Here is a 20815-nt window from a genome sequence, read left to right on the forward strand (position 1 = left end):
CTCTGCAGGAGGCAAGGGGAGCAGCCTGTGCGCTGTGGGCAGTTTGATGGGCTAGTGGAGCTCGCCACCATCTGTGCCCTCTGCAATGATTCTGCGCTGGACTACAATGAGGTTTGCGTCCACTCTTTACATAACCTCCCCAGGTTCCATTTCTCAGGACACGTCACCTTTTTCCTTTGCCCAGAGTCTCATTATTTCTGGTTGGTGGTCTTAGCTGCTTCAGTGGGCCATGTTCCAAGAACATGATCACCCCTGGACACCCTTACTTCCAACCCTCTTCATTCTGCTCAGATTGTTTCTGTATCCTTGACCCCCGGGTCTCTTCAGGTAGGAGTGAGAGGCTGCCTTGTAAGCGGCTGGAAGGCCAGGGATGCTTTGGGGAGACATTGGGTGGTGGACAGGGCATGAGTGGACTTTAAAGTAGAAAGCGTAGCATGGGGAAGGCTCTGCAAAATCTAGCTGTGACACACATTGAATATCATTTGTGTGTCTGGAGCAGGGGAATGAAACATATGGGAGGATGCTCCTGCCTTCCGGGAACACTAAGCCAGGCCAGGTCAGCTTCCATGCTCAGCCAAGGGCAAGCAGGCAGCCACTGAAGGGTTTGTGCAGAGGACTGGTGTAGCCGCCTTAGCTCTCCCAAAGATGTTCTCTGTAGACAGCAGCACAGAAGGTTACAACACAGGACCTGGGGGTGGGGGTGGGGGTGGGGTGTAGATGTACTCATATAATTCCAGCACTTGGGAGCCTCAATTCTCCACTTGAGGCTGGAGAGTCAGTTGTGAATCTGAGGCCATCCTGAGTATATAGCAAGCTCCCATCTCAAAATAAGTAGAGACAGCAGGAAGCCTTCATATCCTGTGCACTGTGATCCTCCAGGCCAAGGGTGTGTATGAGAAGGTAGGAGAGGCCACAGAGACCGCCCTGACTTGCCTGGTAGAGAAGATGAATGTGTTTGACACAGACCTGAAAGGACTGTCGCGGGTGGAGCGTGCTGGCGCCTGCAACTCAGTGAGTAGAACGGGCCTTAGCCATGGCTGCATAGCCAGGGGTTCTGGGGTGTCTGGAGATGTGAAAGAGAAAGGCATAGGTTTGGGGAGGCTTCAAGGAAGGATAGAGGACCTGGGGCACCTTGCAGGATGAATCTGTGGAGCAGAGAGAGGAAAAGGCTGGCTGTGCATACAGGCTTCCAGATGGGAAGTGCACACATTTTGGTGGGAGCCTTGAATGCCAGAGTCAGAGAAGTATGGAGTGTAGGTCACCGGGAAGAAGAGTCTTATTGAGCGTCTAGTGAGGAGCAGGCAAGAGTTGTCAGCTCTGTCCTTTATGCCTGGACCCTGCAGGTCATCAAGCAACTCATGCGGAAAGAGTTCACCCTGGAGTTCTCCCGGGACCGGAAGTCTATGTCCGTGTACTGCACACCTACTCGTGCTGACCCCAAGGTCCAGGGCAGCAAGATGTTTGTGAAGGTGAGGTCTGCCTGTGTAACCTGGGGTAACTCTTGGGATTTGGGGAGTGGAGTGGGGTAGGTGGGAGGCAATCTGGCCTTCAGTCTCTAAAATACCCAAGGGAGCTTAGCTCAGTTGGTTGATTATTTGCCTAGAGTACAAGAGGCCATGAGTTTGTTCCCCAGAACAATGTAAACCAAGTGATGTATGCTTATAATCTCAGCACTTGAGGAAGTAGAGATAAGAGAATTGGTGAGTTTGAGTTCATAAACTTGGGCTGCGTGAGAGACCCCGTGTAAAAAAGAATAGAAAGGAAAAACAGATAAACAAAAAAACAACCAAAGCCCCCAGAGTGCAGCCCCAGGGAAGATCAGGGAGCCGTGAGGCCCATTGGTAATGTGATGCTGTGGAGTGAGAGTGGCCAGCATGCCATGGGGACCTGAGAACAGCATCCAGTGGTGAAGGGACCACACTGCCTTATCACAGGACTCTGGGGCCACTGGTGCTCCTCTCCACAGAGAGGTGCCCTATGGGAATGACAAAGTTGCACTAGAATGTCTCAGAAGCCCTTTTGCCTCAGATGGTTGGTGGTGATCTGGTTGCTACTCTTGGGAAGCCGAGACCTAAGCAGGGGAAGGAGCAGGTCTCAACCCAGCCTTCCAGAGCCACTTTCAAACCTGACAGAAGGATCCCATCCCTAGCTTGGTCCTAAAGTGAAGGTGTTAGTCCCTGTAAAAGGACAGAACTTCTATCCTGGGAACCCTGGCCATTCCGAGAAGGTAGCCCCTGGGTTTTTAGGCTACAGGATAGGAAGATGTCACTGATGGGTTAGCCAGAAAGCAATCCTAGACCCAGGTGAGGTCCAAGGTGAGCCCCTGATGAAACTGAGGAATCAGTCACCCCTCCACCAAAGCTACCTTGCCAGGGTCACACCTGCCACACTGCATGTCCTCTTTCAAGTGGCACTTAACATGCCTCCCTGCTGCACAGAATGAGAATCCCATTGTTACCAGGCAAGCAGGGAGGAGACACAGGTTCCCATGAGAGATGCTGATCCCACCCAGACATGCAAATGTTGTAGCAAGCCTTCTCATTTGTGGGCTGGTAGAGACGGGAGACCACTGGTGGTCGGCTGTGACCTTGCCTGCCCGGCTGCTTTTCTCACAGTGAGGTGCACCAGGTTCCCCCTTTGAACTTACAAAGAATGGTTGGTTCTTCCCTTCCGTGTGCTCTCTTTGTCGGCCTTCATCTGTCCGTAGTGGCTTGCAGTTTTCTCTATGGAGTGGCAAGGAAGGCCAGGGACCTGGCTGTGTAGAGTTGACTCCTTTCCTTCCCTCTGCAGGGAGCTCCTGAGAGTGTAATTGAGCGCTGTAGCTCAGTCCGAGTGGGCAGCCGAACAGCACCCCTGAGCACCACTTCCAGAGAGCATATCCTGGCCAAGATCCGGGACTGGGGCTCAGGCTCTGACACACTGCGCTGCTTAGCCTTGGCCACCAGGGACACACCCCCAAGGAAGGAGGACATGCATCTAGATGACTGCAGCCGGTTTGTACAGTACGAGGTGGGTGCTGAGAGCCGGGTTCCTGCAGTGGCTGGGCACACAAGAGGGCAAGGATAGACTCAGGTTGTGCTTGCCTCTGCCTCCTCCCCACAGACAGACCTGACCTTCGTGGGCTGCGTGGGCATGTTAGACCCACCGAGACCAGAGGTGGCTGCTTGTATCACACGCTGTTCCCGGGCTGGCATTCGAGTGGTCATGATCACAGGGGACAACAAAGGGACAGCTGTGGCCATCTGCCGCCGACTTGGCATCTTTGGGGACACGGAGGATGTGTTGGGCAAGGCCTACACGGGCCGTGAGTTTGATGACCTCAGCCCAGAGCAGCAGCGCCAGGCTTGTCGCACTGCCCGGTGCTTTGCCCGAGTGGAACCCGCACATAAGTCTCGAATCGTGGAGAACCTACAGTCCTTTAATGAGATCACTGCCATGGTGAGGCTACGGGGGCAGAGCCTGGGAGATGCTTAATTTGATTACAGCTGTAACCTAGTCTTGCTGTCAACCTTGACTCTACACTGACCTTGATCTTCAAATGTTTTTGTTAATCACGTGCTTTACCATTGAGGTGACCCCCCAGCCCTTTGAGCCTCTTATTGTTTACATTAAGCTTAATCCTGACATGTGTTTGAATGTTGACCTGGTCCAGAACTGATCACAGACACTGACTCTGATTCCCCTGTACTGTTCAGTTCTTTATGCTGACGTCAATCTTGACCTGGTCTCCAATCTGGCTTCCAAACTTGATGATGATGTCACTGATCATAAGGACAGTGACCTTGACTCCAACCTCTATTTTAATTTGTGATTTTACCTTCAGCCTGAGTTCTGTCTAGAACTTGTCCTTCACCTTGACTCCCATATGTATCTGAGAAAGCTAGCCCTTAGTTTGGGCCATAACCATTACCTCGTCTCTGGATTGACTTCAGCTTTCCCCACAATCTCAGTCTCATGATCGACTCCATATCGAACCTGAGTCTCACACCTGTCCTCAGAGTTGGTCCACCTCATCCCTACCCCTGCCTCATCATCATCTGTAGACCTAGGATTGATCTTGTCCATTCACCCTAGCCTACATTAATCTCATTGTCAAACCAATTTATAAGATCATCCTCTCTCTCTTCTCTCTCTCTCTCTCTCTCTCTCTCTCTCTCTCTCCATTTTCATTTCAATACAGGCTTCAAGCTGATCTTGAACTTGTGATTGTCCTGCCCCTGTTTTATGAGTGGCTGGGACTACAGGCTTACTCTCAAAGCTCATTTGATCCCACCACATTTCCTCTGTCCCTGTGTCTGAGACCTTGGGGACATCCCCTAACACTAGGATTGCTTGGGGTAAGAGGACGTAGGCAAGTCTCTCAGGTGTGTCCTACCTGGCCCGGCCCACAGACTGGCGATGGGGTGAATGATGCACCAGCCCTGAAGAAGGCAGAGATCGGCATCGCCATGGGCTCAGGCACTGCTGTGGCCAAGTCAGCAGCAGAGATGGTGCTGTCCGATGACAACTTTGCCTCCATTGTGGCTGCAGTAGAAGAGGGCAGGGCCATCTACAACAACATGAAGCAGTTCATCCGCTACCTCATCTCCTCCAATGTTGGCGAGGTTGTCTGGTGAGGCTCCGTGCTCCCTCCTCCCAAGCCCCTGTACCAACCAGCTCTGTCCCTGAGGGGGCCACCCCTGTGGTACAATCCAGCATCCTCTACAACCCCCCCCCCCCAAGCCATGGTCTTCCTCTTCATAGCTTCTTCCGTTGAGACCCATAAGACTGGAGAAGCAACTTCACCACAGGGCAACAGGGTGTCTACATGTATGCATGCACTGATATGTGTGTGTATGTATAGTGTGTTCAGGTGAGAGGTCTATGCTTAGGAATGTGTGTGTGCTCTCATGCACTGTTGAATATAAACACAAACAGGATGTATAACAGAGTGTGCTTATGTTCACATTTCTGTTTGCATGGGAGAGATGCCTGTTGGATGTGTGAATTCACATGTACTCAATGCATGTGGATTCTGCATCTTCGCACTTTTGGGCCAGCACATGGGTGATTGCTTGTGTTTATGTGTGACAGGTGTTGGGTGTTTGCACATCTCTGATACTTGGGCATGTGGTATGTGTGCATACACCCACCTGTCCTTGGTAGTCCTGTTATCCTCATGTCCCTCACTCTTGGGCTGCAGAGGAAGCTGAGGAGGGCCCCTCCTTCAGCCTCGGGTAAGACCTGGAGCTGGACCCTCTAGTGGTAGCTGGCCTGCCTGGGCTAGAGCCCGTGACTCTGGTTTTAGCATCTTCCTCACAGCAATTCTGGGCCTGCCCGAAGCTCTGATCCCTGTGCAGCTGCTCTGGGTGAACCTGGTAACAGATGGCTTACCGGCCACAGCCCTTGGCTTCAACCCACCAGATCTGGATATCATGGAGAAGCCGCCTCGGAATCCCCGTGAGGCCCTCATCAGTGGCTGGCTTTTTTTCCGCTATTTGGCTATTGGAGGTGAGCGGGGCTCCAGCCTTCAGGGGCATCCTAGGTTTGCAGGCTGCAGATAATGCAACTCAGCCAACATCTGCTAATAGACTCTGTGGGCTCACGTGACTGAAAAGACTAGGCACAGCCTATGGCTGGATCTGGGCCGTGGTCTGGTCTATCAGCTTCTACCTTTTCTCCTTCAGATAAGGTCTCTCACTAACCTGGAGCTTGCCCTTTTTGGAGGGTGGGGGCTGGGGGAGGGTTAGGCTGACTGGCCAACAAGCTCCAGTGATCCTCCTGTTGGTATCCCTACAAACCCACAGTCCTGGGGTTACAGCACACATAGTCACATCTAGCCTTTTACATGTGTGATGGGAACCCAAGCTTGGATCTTCAGTTGTGTCCACTGAGTCATCTCCTGAGCCCTGGGAGACGTTGGGTTAATTTTTATAACAGTCACAGACCTGTTTTTATTAGTACATATTGGATCAGTCACTATGCCTAAGAGTATGGCCTGCCAGGTTACTACTGAGGGCCTACCATTGGCACAGGATAGATGTTAGCATACCATGGCTTAGGGAGGGGATGATTGGGAAAGGGGCATGCATAGCTAAGAACCTCACCTGCCTACTACAGCGTCCCCTCTTCCCCTGCCCACAGTGTATGTAGGCCTGGCTACAGTGGCTGCCGCCACCTGGTGGTTCCTGTATGACACCGAGGGACCTCAAGTCACCTTCTATCAGCTGGTGAGCAAGTAGAGACCAGACAGGTGGGGCTCTGGATTATGAGGTCGAGGGAGTTCCAGAGAGAGACTCAGCCTCCGAAACTGGCCTGCAGCTCTCCTTTCCCATCTCCAGGTGTGAACACCATCCTCCAAGTAGCTTGCTTGGCCCTGGAAGGCCACAGGGCCAGCACAGCCCCCAGCTCAAGGAAATATTATTCTCTGACAATCATTTAAGGGGTACTAGGTATCTTACCTTTACCTCAGAACCCTGAAACATTGAGGGCCCAGAGGTGTGAGCCCTGAAATGGTGGGACTTCGGGCTGAGGGTCAAACTGAAGAGATTGAAGGAAGACAGTTGAATCACCCACATAGTATTTCTCAGATGGGACCCACTGACCTCTAGAATCTCGTGACTGGCAGGAACCTACAACCACACAGCACAGTGTGGAGCAGCCTTAGCTCAGTTCAACTCTGGAAACCAGCTAGACCCCTCTCAGCTACTGTCTGTCCTTCTGGCCCTTTGCTTGATTGAAGCAGACATTACAGAACAATGTACAGGGATTGCTAAGGGAGTGTTGCTTTCCTTAGAGCATGCTACCTACATTATTGGAGAGGATGCAGCCCCAGAGCCATGTTCTGGCTCTGGCACCCAGCAGCCCTCAAGCCCATGAGTCCATCCACCATGGTACAGAGCATAGCCCTGCCTCCTTCAAAGGCTATTTTCTCTCTTACCTCAGTCAGGGATCACTCCATCCTTGATCATTCCAGCATCTCTGGCTCCCACGGTAGCTTTGGGCTGTGCCTCCACACATCATTGTCTTCACCTTTCTTTAGATCAGGAGTGCTCAACCTTCCTAAATGCTATGGCTGCCGCCCCCCTACCCACGTTTTACAGAATTATTTACTTATTTTATGTATGTGAGTACACTGTAGCTGTTTTCTGACACACCAGAAGAGGGCATCAGATCTCATTACAGATGGCTGTGAGCCACCATGTGGTTGCTGGGATTTGAACTCAGAACTTCTGGAAGAACAGTCAGTGCTCTTAACCACTGAGCCATCTCTCCAGCCCACTGTGACCCTTTAATACAGCTCCTTACATTGTGGTAACCCCCAATCATAAAACTACTTTCATTTCTACTTCATAACTGTAACTTCACTACGGTTATGAATTGGAATATAAATATCTGATGTACAGATGGTCTTAGGTGACCCTTATAAAAGGGTCATTGGATGCCTCCCAGGGGCGTCACAGCAGCCCATGGGTTGAGAACAAGGATCTGTGTAGATCTTTGCTGCTTTAGAACGTGGATCCCAAATCTCTAGGGATCGCCTTTCTCTCTTCTGAGATCCAACCCTATAAATGCCGTTTCCTTCCTCTGAGATTCTCACAGGCCTGTGAAAACCCAGTCTCCCCACAATGATCTCTCTTCCATCTCCTCTCAGATCCACTGTCTGCCTGGTCATTGAAGCTGACACCTAAGAGTCACATTAGACATCTCCTTAAGTCCCCAGTTAGCCTGATGGGATATTTTCTTCTCAGCAGTCCTTAGGGTCTTCCTTTTCTCATTCAGCCACTTGGTTGGGAAATGTCCATCAAACACCACTCACTGTGGCTTGGCCACAAATAACTGAGTGTGGAAGTGCTAGTCAGAGGGTCTCTACAAAAAACTGGCAGTCTGAGGAAGTCTGATGGCCTGAGGAAGTTGAGACTCCTATTCAGGGTGGCAAGTTTTTCAGTGGGGAGTTTAGGCACACCGTGTTTTATTTGTCTATGTGGGTACATGACATTAGGTGTCTTCCTTGATTACTCTCAACCTAATTTTCTTGAGACAGAGTCTGTCACTGAACCTGGAACTCATAGATTCATAGATATACCTAAGCAGGCGGTCAGTGTGCCCCAGAGGCCTGCCTGTCTCTGCCATCTTTCCAGCCTTAAGTTGTCAGATTTCAAGAAAGGGATCTTTGGGGTTACTCCCAAAAGGGAACACTCTGATTCATGACTTTTTAAAAAGATTTTGTTTGTTTGTTTTTAAGTTCGTGTGTGGAGAGTGTTTTACTTGTTTGTATGTCTGTATATCATGTGTCCCTGGTGCCTGCAAAGGCCAGAAGAGGGTGTCAGATTCCTGGAATTGTAGTTAAAGTTATAAGCTTCCATGTGGGTGCTAGGAATCAAATCTAGGGCCTCTGGAAGAGCAGCCAGTGCTCCTAACGACCAGGGTATTCCTCCAGCCTCCTGGTTCATGACTTCTTAAACTTTTTTTACTTGAAACCCCTTCTTATCCAAGAAATTTGTATATGGCTGGGCGTGGTGGAGCTCGCCTTTAATCCCAGTACTTGGGAGGCAGAGGCAGGTGGATTTCTGAGTTCGAGGCCAGCCTGGTCTACAAAGTGAATTCCAGGACAGCCAGGACTACACAGAGAAACCCTGTCTCAAAAAGCAAAAAAAAAAAAGGAAAGAAATTTGTATATGTTCCCAAGCGTATAGCTATAAAAATACATATACAAATCAATTACTTGTTAATAGTAAATCACAAGGAAATTTATTTTAAAATAATTATGCCAACTAGGACCTTAATCCCAGCACCTAGGAGGTAGAGGCAGGTGGATTTCTGTGAGTTTGAGACTAGTCTGGTCTACTTAGCAAGTTCCAGGCCAGCCAGAGATATATAGTGAGACCTGTCTCAAACAAATCAAAAGCGGGCTGGAGAGATAGCTCAGCAGTTAAAAACACTGGCTGCTCTTATAGAGGACCTGGCCTAGATCCTCAGCAAATGTGTAACAGCTCACAACAGCCTGCAACTCCAGGTCCAGGGGGATCTGATAACCTCTGAGGGTACCAGACAAAGACACTCACGTGGTACACAGACATACATGCAAGCAAAACACCTACACATATAAAAGTGTGTGTGTGTGTGTGTGTGTCCAAACCAGAGCTATAGAGATAACTCAGTGGTTAAGAGCACTGGCTGCTCTTACAGAGAACCCAGGTTCAATTCCCAGCAGCTCATCACTGCCTGTAATTCCAGTTCCAGGAGATCTGACACCTTCATACAGACATGCATATATCAGTGCACATAAAATAAAAATAAATCATTTAAAAATCAAAACCAACAACAGTACCCAGATCTCTGGTATAGATCTAATTTCACCATTAAAGAGAAAAGTGAGGTGCACGCTACTGAGCTGGAGGTGTTTGCTCTCTGTTTTTATATGGCCTAGTACCCAGGTCCAGGAAATGCTATTGCCTGGTATCAGGCTGGGGGTCCCACACTGATCAGCATAATCAAGACGGTTGTACTCACAGGCCAACCTGGTCTACAGATTCCCTCACTGGGACTCTAAATTGCGTCAAGTCAACAATTAAAAGGAACCACCACACCCATCCTCAGTCATATGACCCCTTAAAGGATTCAACCCAGTTTCAGAAGCTGGGCTGGGGCTGAGGGTGTGGCTCAGTTGATACAGTGTTTGCCTAACCCGCAGGACAGTCTGGGTTTGGTTCATGCTACTCAGTAAACTGGGTACGGGGCTGTAAGCTCAGCTTGTAGGAGGGATGTAGCCAAGCCATAGTTGTCGATAGGGTTTCTCCTGTGCAGCAGCAGGGCTCATGCACAGAGCCAAGGGTGCCCATCTGTCTCTGGACAGATCTCTCTCAGAGGATTTGTCTCTACAGCACTATGCGTGTTGCTAATAAGCCCTGGCCTTAAAGATCTTCAGATATATACTTGTAAAAATGAAGTTCTGTGCAGGAGACCCAAGTAGACTAATAGTTATGAGTGTTCACACTCATCCCGATAGTGTGAGAGAGAACGAGGCGGAAGTTCTCCCAGACATCCTCAAACATCTTACTGCAGGAGACTCTGAGCGAGGCTAGTGAGCAACAAGAAAGGTCCCTGGAGATGTAGGGTGGGAGGAGCACTTCCTTTTCGGCAGTGAGAGCTTGTTAACTACAGAGGATGCATGCATTAAGGCTGAGCCCTGGCCACCATTCTCTATGTCATAAGCAGAAAGCAAGGAGCAAAAAGCCAGGTAGGAATGGAACCTTGCATGATGTCAGTGTCAGTTAAAGAGGGTTTTGTCTGCTCCAGAGGTCAGTTCTATTTAGGCATAATTGTATTGATTGAAACGCACAATTGCTTCATGTGTTTATGAGGTCTCTTTTGGTCACCTCCCTAACTTCTGCATTTCAGAGTCCCATGAGTCCCAGCCCAGACCCCTCTTCAACCCCATGGCCTCCTAGTGCCTTCCCCAGCCTAACACCAGCTGCTCCCATTCTCCACAAATTGCCACCCAGGATAGTCACCCTATGACCCAATCCCTTGCAGTACTGAGCTCACTACTCATCCTCGGGGGGCGGGGGTGGGGAGTGGGGGGAGAGGCTTCCCTCTCCTCTGTCCAGCACCTCAGTAACAGCTGTTCACCGGGGACCCTATCACCTTATCTTCAGAGGAACTTCCTGAAGTGCTCTGAAGACAATCCACTGTTTGCTGGCATTGACTGCAAGGTTTTTGAGTCACGCTTCCCCACAACCATGGCCTTATCTGTGCTTGTGACCATTGAAATGTGCAACGCCCTCAACAGGTAGGCTGGGCAGAGGAGTCCAAGACAGACTGGGGTCTAAGGCCAAAAGAGACCAGAATTGGATTGAGATCCAAGCAGAATGAAGATTGAGGTCTCTGGACCAGAGAGCTGATAATAAGTTCTGAGAGTTGGTGGGGCTGGGATTCAGGAGAGAAAGGTCTGGGGTATGATGAAATGTAGATTCAGGACAGAGAAAGTGGGCCCAAGCCCTGAGCTGGGCCTCTGGGGTGAATGGGGTGTGCAGCAGAAATATCCACCCTGGTTCTACAACCAAGGTAGTGAGGTGATTGCTGAGGTGAGTGGGCCCACCATAGCCTGACATCCTGTCCTGAGTGGGTTGCTGTGCCCTTCGTAGCGTCTCTGAGAACCAGTCACTGCTGCGCATGCCACCCTGGCTGAACCCTTGGCTGCTGGGGGCTGTGGTCATGTCCATGGCTCTGCATTTTCTTATCCTCCTGGTGCCACCTCTGCCTGTGAGTTACCGCCATGCCTCCTCCCTCCGAAGTTCCTGGGGTTACAGTCATCAAGTAGTCCTCAGATACTAGAGGTCCCAACTGAGTGCCAGGCCTTCCTAGGCCTTGGGCAGGCGTGACAGTAGGGACAGATGTGTCTAGCCATCATTCCACAGATATTCCCACCTTCAGGGGACAGAAAAGGTGGAGCCCTTTTGCTGAGGGGTTGGCCTGGGCCTGAGTGGAAGTCAGGGAAGGATTGGGTGGGCAGGGGGATAGCACAACCTCTGGGAAGCCCAGTAGGCAAAGGTGTGAAGGAAGGGTTTCCAAGGACATGCCCATGAAGAGCCCACTGGAGTCCAGGTGAGTGACACCGGCAGCCTGTAACCGGGCCTCCCTGCCCCTACCAGCTCATTTTTCAGGTGACCCCACTGAGTGGTCGGCAGTGGGGGGTGGTGCTTCAGATGTCTCTGCCTGTCATCCTGCTCGATGAGGCCCTCAAGTATCTGTCCAGGAATCACATGGATGGTAAGTGGGAGACCTGGCCCCTTCTGCTTCCTCCCCAGCTACTTCCTGCCTGCCTCTGCTCCCAAATCCGAATTGCACTGGATGCAAGGTACACGGTAGGAGAGTTGTTTTTCAATCAGGAAGTGGAGGACATAAAGAGTCCTAGTGGCTATGATGCAATGACTTGCCTGGAGAGGTGTCTTGCACTGTAGGAGCCTTGACTGGGCCTATTGGGAACACTGCTCAGGGCCACGCTGCCTCAGCTTCCTCACTTGGCCATACCCTGTCCCCGCACAAGCCCTCACTGCCCCCTCCTCACCCTGCCTCACACACCCATATGTGGATAAGATGCGGTGGTAGTCCTGGCCTTGGCCTCTGACCCTCCTGTACTGGCCTGTCTTTATCCAGGTGTTCTCGGGACATTTATGCAGGCTCGGAGTAGGCAGCTGCCGACTACTTCCAGGACCCCATACCACACCGGGTTGGCTTCTTGGGTATCATTTTCATGGGTGGAAACAAAGGGGAGGATTTGTCTTCATTCAGGAGGAATGAACACTGACAGGGTTAGGTCCAGAGAAGAAAGCTAGCGAGCTACAGAGAGACCTGGGTTGGGCTCAGCAACTAGCTAAGACCTGCTTTGGGCATCTGGGACTTTGGGGGCCACTTCTAGTTGGAATGTGACCCCTGATCCAGGAAATAGTGGAGGCTATAAATAAACCTCATGCCTGCCATTCCATAAAGGCCCCCACACCCTCATGCTAACTGAATACTTTTTTTAAAAGCCTCAATGAGCCTCTCCCTCTTCTCTGGAGAGGTTTGAACAGAGAATGGCTGGACTCACAGAGCCCATGAGTGGGGCTGATGGCAGCTGGACTAGGCCATTCAGGTCCCTCCATAGACGGCTCTTTCAGGCTCACCATTGACCCTGGGAGAAGCCTGGAAGAAGTGGGTATGACCCTTGAGCTTCTGAGTTTCTGGCCAGCCAGCACAGGAGGGTCCCCCAGGAAGCCCCTCCCTCCACACTCAGCCCACAGCCAAACTCTCTTGCGAAGTGTGGCTTTGAGAAACAGCTAGAGGACATTTTTGTCTTCCTTGAGAGACAGCGTTCATCCCTGGTGACCACAGCAACCCAGGAGCTCAGCACATTTTCTTGAAGAAATTTAAAAATGAAAAATTTGTCCCCGTGGCTAAAATGTCTCATTCCCTTGGGGGAGCCCTGTGTCTGGGATACAAATCCATGCTGAATTCCTGGGCTCAACAGGAGGGGGGGTGATGACTAGATGTGGGGATTAGAGGGCTGCCCAGTGGGTGCTAAGGGAAATTACTAGAAGATTCTGGACTAATGCAAATTACATGGGTAAGGTAGAACCTGGCAGGATGGAGGCTGAGGTGTCTATAATAGAGATGGTACCTGTGAGGGGAAGCCCAGGGACACTGAAAGCCCAAAACACCAAGACGAGGCCCTGGTTATTCTCAGGGAGTAGGGACCACAAAAGGTGTGTAAGCATGGGGTGGGGCAGGGGAGTGTTGCAACTGTAAAGATACTGACATGACACTGGAATAGAAGCTGAAAAGATTGTGAGGCCTGAGGAAGAAACCAAATCCCAGCCCAGGGTGAATTGGCCCCAGGCCACACCTTTACCAACCTTCTTGACCCGAAATGGCGAGCACCATGGTCCTGGAGAAGTTTGATCTGAAAGGGAGTGAGCACAGGTCTTCAGGAGGGAACCCGAGCTGGGCACCTGTGGCTGCCCCTGGGGAGTGGTGTGCTTGCTGGAAGTCCAGACAGCTCAGCCTTGGGCCGGCAGGCGGCCGAAATCCCTTGGGCCTCCTAAAGCTGGACAGGGCGGGGGTGAGAGAGGGGACCCTTTACGTTCCCAAGCCAGCTCAGTGGCCTTTTAGGGAAGTTTTGCTGAGGCCCAATGCCTGTGGCTTCTCTGTAATTTACGAGGATGTGTCCTGGGGAGAGTTGTGGATGCAGGGTCAGCTCTGGGACTAGGGGTCCTCTCTCTCCACACTTGGCACTCTTCAGGTGTGACTGAGTGGCTGTCAGGACTGTAGGCTGGGATGGAGAAGCCGAGAGGGATGGCTCTGGGAGAGTCCAAGGTACAGGGTGGACCCAGAATTCCTTTAAGGACATATGGGCCATGGAAAGGATGGGGGGGGGGGCAGATTGAGGGGGTTTGTATGATGCCAACATCAGAAGGGAGGTAGGTAGGTGAGATGGACCGAGGTGGGTCCTTAGTCCCTATATGGGCTGCAAAGGTGAAGGTCAGCTTGAGTATATTCAGTTGAAATCAGACCACATGTGGGATGGAGAAGAGGCAAGGAGGACTTCCTGCTTGTGGACCTAACAGTGATGGAGGGCACCCACCAAATAGAAATATAAGAGTTTTCTTTGGGAATATTGAAGGGACATAGAGAGAGCAGCTGGATTCCTGGGGGCTCAGGGGTGCCCTTGAGGCTAGAGATAGACCATGTGTAGAAGGTTCTAGACCCTGAAAAGTAAGGGAGGGTAAGAGACTGAAACAGAAGCTGAAGGGAGCAATCTAAAATACCCACTCCTTGTCTTAATATGATTTCTCATTTTTTGTGTATGTGTGTGTGTTTTCCCCCCTCCAGAAAAAAAGGACCTGAAGTAAATCCTGGGAGCAGAGGGGAGTCTCCAGTGTGGCCCTCAGACTGAGAGCATCCAGGCATTTGTCCTGTTCCCACCCCTGCCTCCACACTCAGCCACCCGTCTCCTGGACCCTGCTGAACATAACAGGCCTTAAACAGGAATGGCCACCTCTCCGTCTGGTCCCAGGTTCCCGTCTCCCATTTCTGTCCCTCCCTACTGCTCTGGCCCAGAAGCTGAGTCCAGGAGGGGAAGCTAAGAAGCCAGAGCTGATTGCAGAGCCACCGCGCATTCCCCACCCCAGCTCTGCAACCTTTCCCCCGCTTGGAGATGGGCGAACTAGTGCCTCTGCCCTGATGGAGGACTCATGGGGGCCTTCTTACTGACTCTGACCTATTGCTTAGTTTGGGTCTGGAGCCTGGTCCGCTATGGGTAGGAGGAGTCTGAGGGAACCATCTGGGTCCAGCTGTGAACACAAGGAGAGGCAGCTCCTTCCACTTGGCTCAGCTTCCACCAAGTCCACTCCTGTGTCTGTTTATATATGTGCCGGCCGGCCCCAGGGGGTTGAAGGATCACAGGCAGATAGGAACATAAGAAGCAGGGGGCGGGCCTGGACAATGACTCCCTTTCCCAGGAGTGAGCCTGCGCTGGCTGGCTGACCTCAGCCCTATTCCCACCTTTGAGGCTCACTTCCTCAGCTCAGGTTGGCTCAGGGTGTCCTAATTTTACCGTCTATGCCCCTGGTGTCTGAGACTCCAGGCATCCCTGGGTCCATGTCAGCTTCTCCTGCCACCCAGCCTGGTGTGATACTTTGTCACTTGCTGCCTGGTCCCCTGGCATTACTCTTTGCTCTGCTCCTCCTAGCATACATTTTTTGAGTCAGAGAGATGTCACTAGGGAAGTGACTCCATAAGGGACTTCCTCCCCTACCTCCCCACTGAAAGAAAGCATCTCGTGGGGAATCTATCAGATGAACGTACATTGCTCTTCTTTTTTTTTTTTTCTCTTAACTCTGCTGTTGCCCCTTTGACAAAAGCTAGCTAACTGTCACAGGAAACGGAGTAAGTGTGACTTAGCTCTTCTTGGGTGTGTACAATATGATTATTTTATATGTAAATCAAGATTCACATCACTGTCCTGACCCCCAGTAACAAAAGCCCCCTCAGCCTACCTTGCAGACAGATGAACTCCGTGTTTGGCTGCCCACTCTCCTGCATCTCCTCCCCCCGCCCCCCGCAGGCTCTGGAGGGGCCTCAGAGAGAAATAGAGTTTGGAGGGATGGCTTGGCAGGAGCAGAGCGCTGTGCCCACTTGCTGATTGTTTCTGATGGAGAAATAAAGGTGTGTGTCTGAGGGATTGGAGCTGGTAGTCTTTTCTGAGCCCTGTGGGGCCCCTAGTTCTGTGGCTATGGTGGGGGAGTGGGGTGAAGGGGGAGGGCATCCACCTGGAATTAGCAGAGTTAAAAGTCTGGGGTCCCATCCCAAAGCCAAGTCCATCTCTTACTCAAAGATGGGGCTTTGAAAAACACTAAGTTGGAATCTCAAGACTGGACCCACACCCCAATGGCAGAAGTGGGGTGAGCCTGCCCTTCATTGGAACAGCCTGCTTATTGCTCCACTGTTAGCAGTTTAAAAGCAGCGCTCAACTGTTTAATCACATATTTTATGATTAACATGTCACCTCAAAGGAAAAGGAGCTGGGGGTGGAATGGAACCCCCTTGTCCCTTGGAATCCCGGGCATCCAGAACCTGACCCCAGCAGGCTGTTGCCTGTTAAAGGAGTGTAGTCACCTTCAGATGGATGAGCCACCCATGATATCTTTGTCCAACAGAAAATCTTTAGCAACATAGAAGCATAAATTATCAACACACACAGCTACATAGATAGCTTAAAACCATTGTGATAAGTCAACCATGGCAGTGCACGTCTGAAACCTCAGCACTAAAGAGGCTGGGGCAGGAGAGTTGCAGCAAAGGTCTGGGCCATCCTGGGATTTGTAGATAGGCAAATACCTGCTGGCAATTCTGTAGTGCCCATGATTCTCGATAGGGTTTCTCTCTTGCTATGTTTCCATCCCGTTGGCTTCAGCAATTAATCCCATTTCCAGTCCTATGCCCTCTCAAAGGTTTCTACCCATTCCCTATGATTCTCCCCAGCTCCTGCCTCCCAGGCACATCTCTGTGATGGTGCTTAGGATGAGCCAGCCTCCTCAGGTGGTCCTGGGAGACAGCTGTGAGAAGGGACTAGCCGTGTCTCTGGAGAGAAGGCTCACCGTGAAGGTTTAGCATCTAATCCTCTACCTAGCTGTCCTGGGATGGAGATCTGGATACCCAGGCCCTGAAACGCAGGGAAAGAGGTAGGACTAGCTATATCATCTGCAGAGCCCATTGCAAAGTGAAAACCTAGAGCCCCCAAACTTAGCCACTGAGCTGGGCTGGGTTCTAGTTAGTAAGATAAAACAGACAAAACTGCCCAAGGTGTTACAAAGCAGTGGTAGAGCACATTAAGGCGGGAAGGAAGAAAACTAGAATTCCATGGCCAAGTGTGGGGATTTTCTATGTTTGGGCGGGTATGTTATCTAAGTCACGCATCCATGAAGCTAATTGTGACAGAGGAGATAGCTTACACCCCGAGGAACTCCCAAGGATTTATTTTTCCAGTCGAATGGTTAGAAGTATTCTTGGTCACAAGATGTCTCTAAGTTCTCTCAAATATAAGCCCTGCGCTCTTAAGGTCTTAAATGAGCCCCATGACATGGGCATGGACAGCAAAGACTCACAAATGGGGAACCTATGGGCTTTCATCATAATGATAGGTTGCCGAGATGAGATGGTCTAAGCCTAAGGGAACTTGCAGAACATCTGTGTGGCCCCAGCTTCCCCAGCTATTCCCTATTTCTAGGGTGTGGTGGCCTGATCCATTTTGCCTCCACCCCCACCAGGGCTTGCCCAAATCCATCTCTCTCCAGCACACAGCATGGCATCCACAGCCCAAGGCAAGGCGGCCAAGGTAAACAGAGAGGTTTCCTCACCTCACCCAGGAGGGAATTCCCAGGCAATCCCGGCATACTCCTTTCTGGCTCCAAGGTGGCAGCTGCCAAGATGCCCCTAGGTCCCCTTGCTTTTCTGGGAACCAGGATGTTGTGCTCTCTGGGGCCCCTCTGCCAGGGGACAGGGTAGATTGTAGCTGTATTATGAGACATATAAGACCAGAATGGAAGACAGAACCAAGGAAGGAACCCGGGCATCCTGAGACCTGATCCCAAAGCACGGAACACCGGCATCCAGAACCTGACCCCAGCAGGCTGTTGCCTGTTAAAGGAGTGTAGTCATCTTCAGATAGATGAACCACCCATTGGTTCATTTCAACCAAAACCATTGTGATAAGTCAGCCATGGCAGTGCACGTCTGAAATCTCAGCACTAAAGAGGCTGGGGCAGGAAAGTTGCAGCAAAGTTCTGGGCCATCCTGGGCTGCCAAATGCAATTCTGTCTCAAAAAAAAAAAAAAAAAAAAAGAAAAGAAAAGAAAAGAAAAGAAAAGAAATAATCATTGTGTTGGTTGAAAGAGGCCAGATACTAATAGAGCTGTATGCTTGCACCTCCCTGGAGTTTCACACAAGGCAGGATAAATATAAATTATAGCAGATCAGTGGCTGCTGGGGCCTAGGTACTGGGAGAAGAGTGACTGCAAAGAGGTGGGAGGAGCCAGGTGTAATGGAACAGACCTTTAATCCTAGCAGAGGCTGGCAGATCTCTGAGTTTGAGGCTAGCCAGGTCTATAGAATGAGTTCCAGAACCGAGAGACCCTATCTACAAAAACCAAAGTGTGAGGGGTCAGGAAGAACCCTTCTAGGATAGTGGGCCAGAGAGCGGCACATGTATTTGTCAGAACTTACCGAAATGTCACAAGTAGAAGCTTAAAAAGGTGAATTCTACGTGAACTTAGTTTGATTTAAAAGAAGGAGCTAGCAGTGCAACTTGCCTGCCACATGCAACAGCTGGAGCTCCACATAAACTGGACTCGATGGCACATGTCCTAATCCCAGCACTTGAGAAATGGAAGCAGAAGGATCCGAAGTTCAAGGTCACTCCCTACTGCAAGGTCAACTGAAGATGCATGAGACTGTATCTTAAATAAATAAGAAAGAGTCATAGAAATGGTTAAGTGAACCTGTGTTGCCCATGGCTATAGAGGGGTGGCAACCTTGAGAACTGACCAAGAAACAAGCCTCTTCAGCGAGCGTAATGGAATTGGGAACAGGGACCTATGTCAGCCAGAGCCCCTTACTATTGGACAGAAAAGGTCTGCGGAGAAAGACACAGCAAGAATGGAGGTGGACCAGCAGACCACGATGCCTTGGGCACTAAGGATAGGCGCCAGCCTAGTTATGACCCACAGTGGGAGGGAAGAGGTCTGGAAAATTCAGACAATGGGGAGAAGCCAGGCCTGGGGCCATGGCTGGTACCCAGCCTTCTCCATAGACCTCCCCTTGACTATTAGGTCAAGAGCTTTGTTCCAACAGCATCAGAGGGCCAGTTGGGAGTTGGGGTAACTCCCTGAGGACACCAGGGCAGACCCATACAGTGTGGGAGTCGAACTGCCAGAGACCCTGAGTGACTAAGAAGATAAGTAGGAATCAATGCCACTCACCCTGTTGAGGACTCAGGCTGCCCTCCAGGCCTGGGCACTGGCTCCAGGATGGGCACTGACCCCCTCCATACCCACACAGCCGCTAAATTTAGCCAAGCAGGGGAGGCTGTCCTGGGGCCGAGTCGTTGGCAGCAGGGCCATGTCTCCCTACAAGGCCCGGCCCAGAACTGGAGCTGGCCACCCGGCCTTTGGGCTTATAAGGCAGGCTTGGCAGATCTCCAGTGTTGGAGTCTTCGGGTGGGACCTGAGCCAAGCCCTTAGACTTTGGGGAGCCTCTCTTCCATGCACAAGCAAACTCAAGAACTTCTTGTTCCATGACCTTTGACCAGGTGTTCAACTTCCAGAGCCTTGGTTTCTGCATCTGTATAATGGGCATTCTAGCATCCACTTTATAGGGCCATAGTAAAGAAAAGGCCAGTGAACTCCATTGTGTAGAATTCTGACATGTGTTCTCTCCACCTGTACTAACAAAGCCTAGGGCCAAAAGATGTCTGTCCTTAAGAGTGAACCAGTGCAAGAGATGTGTGTGTGTGTGTGTGTGTGTGTGTGTGTGTTACTCGAATATCTGGAAGTGTGTGCATATGGAGGGGTGTGTGTGTATGTGTGTGTGGAGGCTGCAGGTCAACATGAGATGTCTTCCTCTCCCCATCTTTTTTTTTTTTTTTTTTTTTTTTTTTTGCAACAGGTGTTTTCATTGACCTTAGAGCACCACATTTGAGCTTGGCTGGCCCATGACCTCCAGGGATCTGCTGATCTCTACCAGTCCAGCATTGGGTTACAGATGTATGCTGCTGAGCCCCCATGAATGTTGGGAAGCCAAACTCAGTTCCTTGTGCTTGCACCGGCTGAGCCACCCCTATAGTCTCATGTGGTTGGCTCGATTCTGCAGGGTTATTATCAAGAAAAGAAAGTTGTGCCTTTGGTGGCACCTTGGGTCTTTCAGTACCTTCAGGTGGCCCTCTCTGCCATGCTGACTGAGAACAGGGCTGATGCCCAGACACAGGCCTGAGGGTGTATCTAACAAGCTATAAACCTGGCTTCTTGGGGATGGAGTGAGTGGGGGAAGAAGAGGAAAGAGCAGGAGGAGGAAGAGGAAACATAAAAGGAAAGAGGATAGGGAGAAAGAAGAAAAGGAGAAAGAAAGAGAAAGGAAGGGAGGAGGTGAAGTGGGGGAAGAAGAAGAGGAGTATGGGAGAGGGCGGCTGTGGCATGAAGCAACATACTGGACAATGACTGCCTTCCTTTTCCTTTCTTCTCTCCATCCTTTCTCTTCTCCCTCAATTGGAGCAGGTCCCTCTCTAGAATATGGCGTAAGCATCGTCGGGGCGGGCACAGAGATGGCTCAGTCTTAGCACCCACCCATTCCTATCACACACAATTCATTTCTGGGCCTACTGCTGTAACAGCTGCACGTGAAGTCAGCTGGGAGAGGGACATGCCCTTTTGTTTGGGGTCAGGGTAAGGTCACAGAGCCTGCTGAAGCTCTGACTCCTTAGGAAAAAAAAAGCGAAGGATGTGGTTCCCACCACCCTGGCTCAGTGGCGTCAGACAGTTGAGAGAGTTCCTACTGGAATGTCAGTGTGTGTGTGTGTGTGTGTGTGTGTGTGTGTGTGTGTTTTCTATTCAAGAGGTTGGGGCTGGTCCTGGGTGCTGGGAGGGGACATGCAGAAAGCAGCCCAGTTTGCATAAGGGTTCGGTGCCAGGCCCAGGGGCCATTCGCTCCCTGTTAGTAGCTCATGAGGAAGAAGATTCCTTATCAGCACTCAGCGTGGGTCGGCTTGGCCGGGGGTGCAGAGCAGTGAAGGTTACCAAGGAGA

General features: G+C 50.9%; 1 protein-coding gene across 3 annotated transcripts in view; it reads left to right on the forward strand.

Annotated features, from left to right (window-relative positions):
- Atp2a3 (ATPase, Ca++ transporting, ubiquitous) overlaps positions 1-15707 on the forward strand; it is a 31875-nt gene extending 16168 nt beyond the window's left edge. The window contains exons 10-22 of one of the 3 annotated variants that reach the window (NM_001163337.1): positions 9-111; positions 880-1011; positions 1344-1469; positions 2791-3009; positions 3103-3438; positions 4392-4612; positions 5288-5490; positions 6124-6209; positions 10638-10771; positions 11127-11244; positions 11634-11751; positions 12139-12224; positions 14353-15707. In NM_001163337.1, the coding sequence (NP_001156809.1) occupies positions 9-111; positions 880-1011; positions 1344-1469; positions 2791-3009; positions 3103-3438; positions 4392-4612; positions 5288-5490; positions 6124-6209; positions 10638-10771; positions 11127-11244; positions 11634-11751; positions 12139-12224; positions 14353-14367 (1897 nt within the window). In that variant the 3' untranslated portion in view covers positions 14368-15707. The remainder of the gene's footprint in view (positions 1-8; positions 112-879; positions 1012-1343; positions 1470-2790; positions 3010-3102; positions 3439-4391; positions 4613-5287; positions 5491-6123; positions 6210-10637; positions 10772-11126; positions 11245-11633; positions 11752-12138; positions 12225-14352) is intronic. The other 2 variants (NM_016745.3, NM_001163336.1) reach the window with 2 other exon arrangements.
- The last annotated feature ends 5108 nt before the right edge of the window (positions 15708-20815 follow it).

The sequence above is a fragment of the Mus musculus genome, chromosome 11 (genome assembly GCF_000001635.26).
Source record: "Mus musculus strain C57BL/6J chromosome 11, GRCm38.p6 C57BL/6J".
Lineage (NCBI taxonomy): Eukaryota > Metazoa > Chordata > Mammalia > Rodentia > Muridae > Mus > Mus musculus.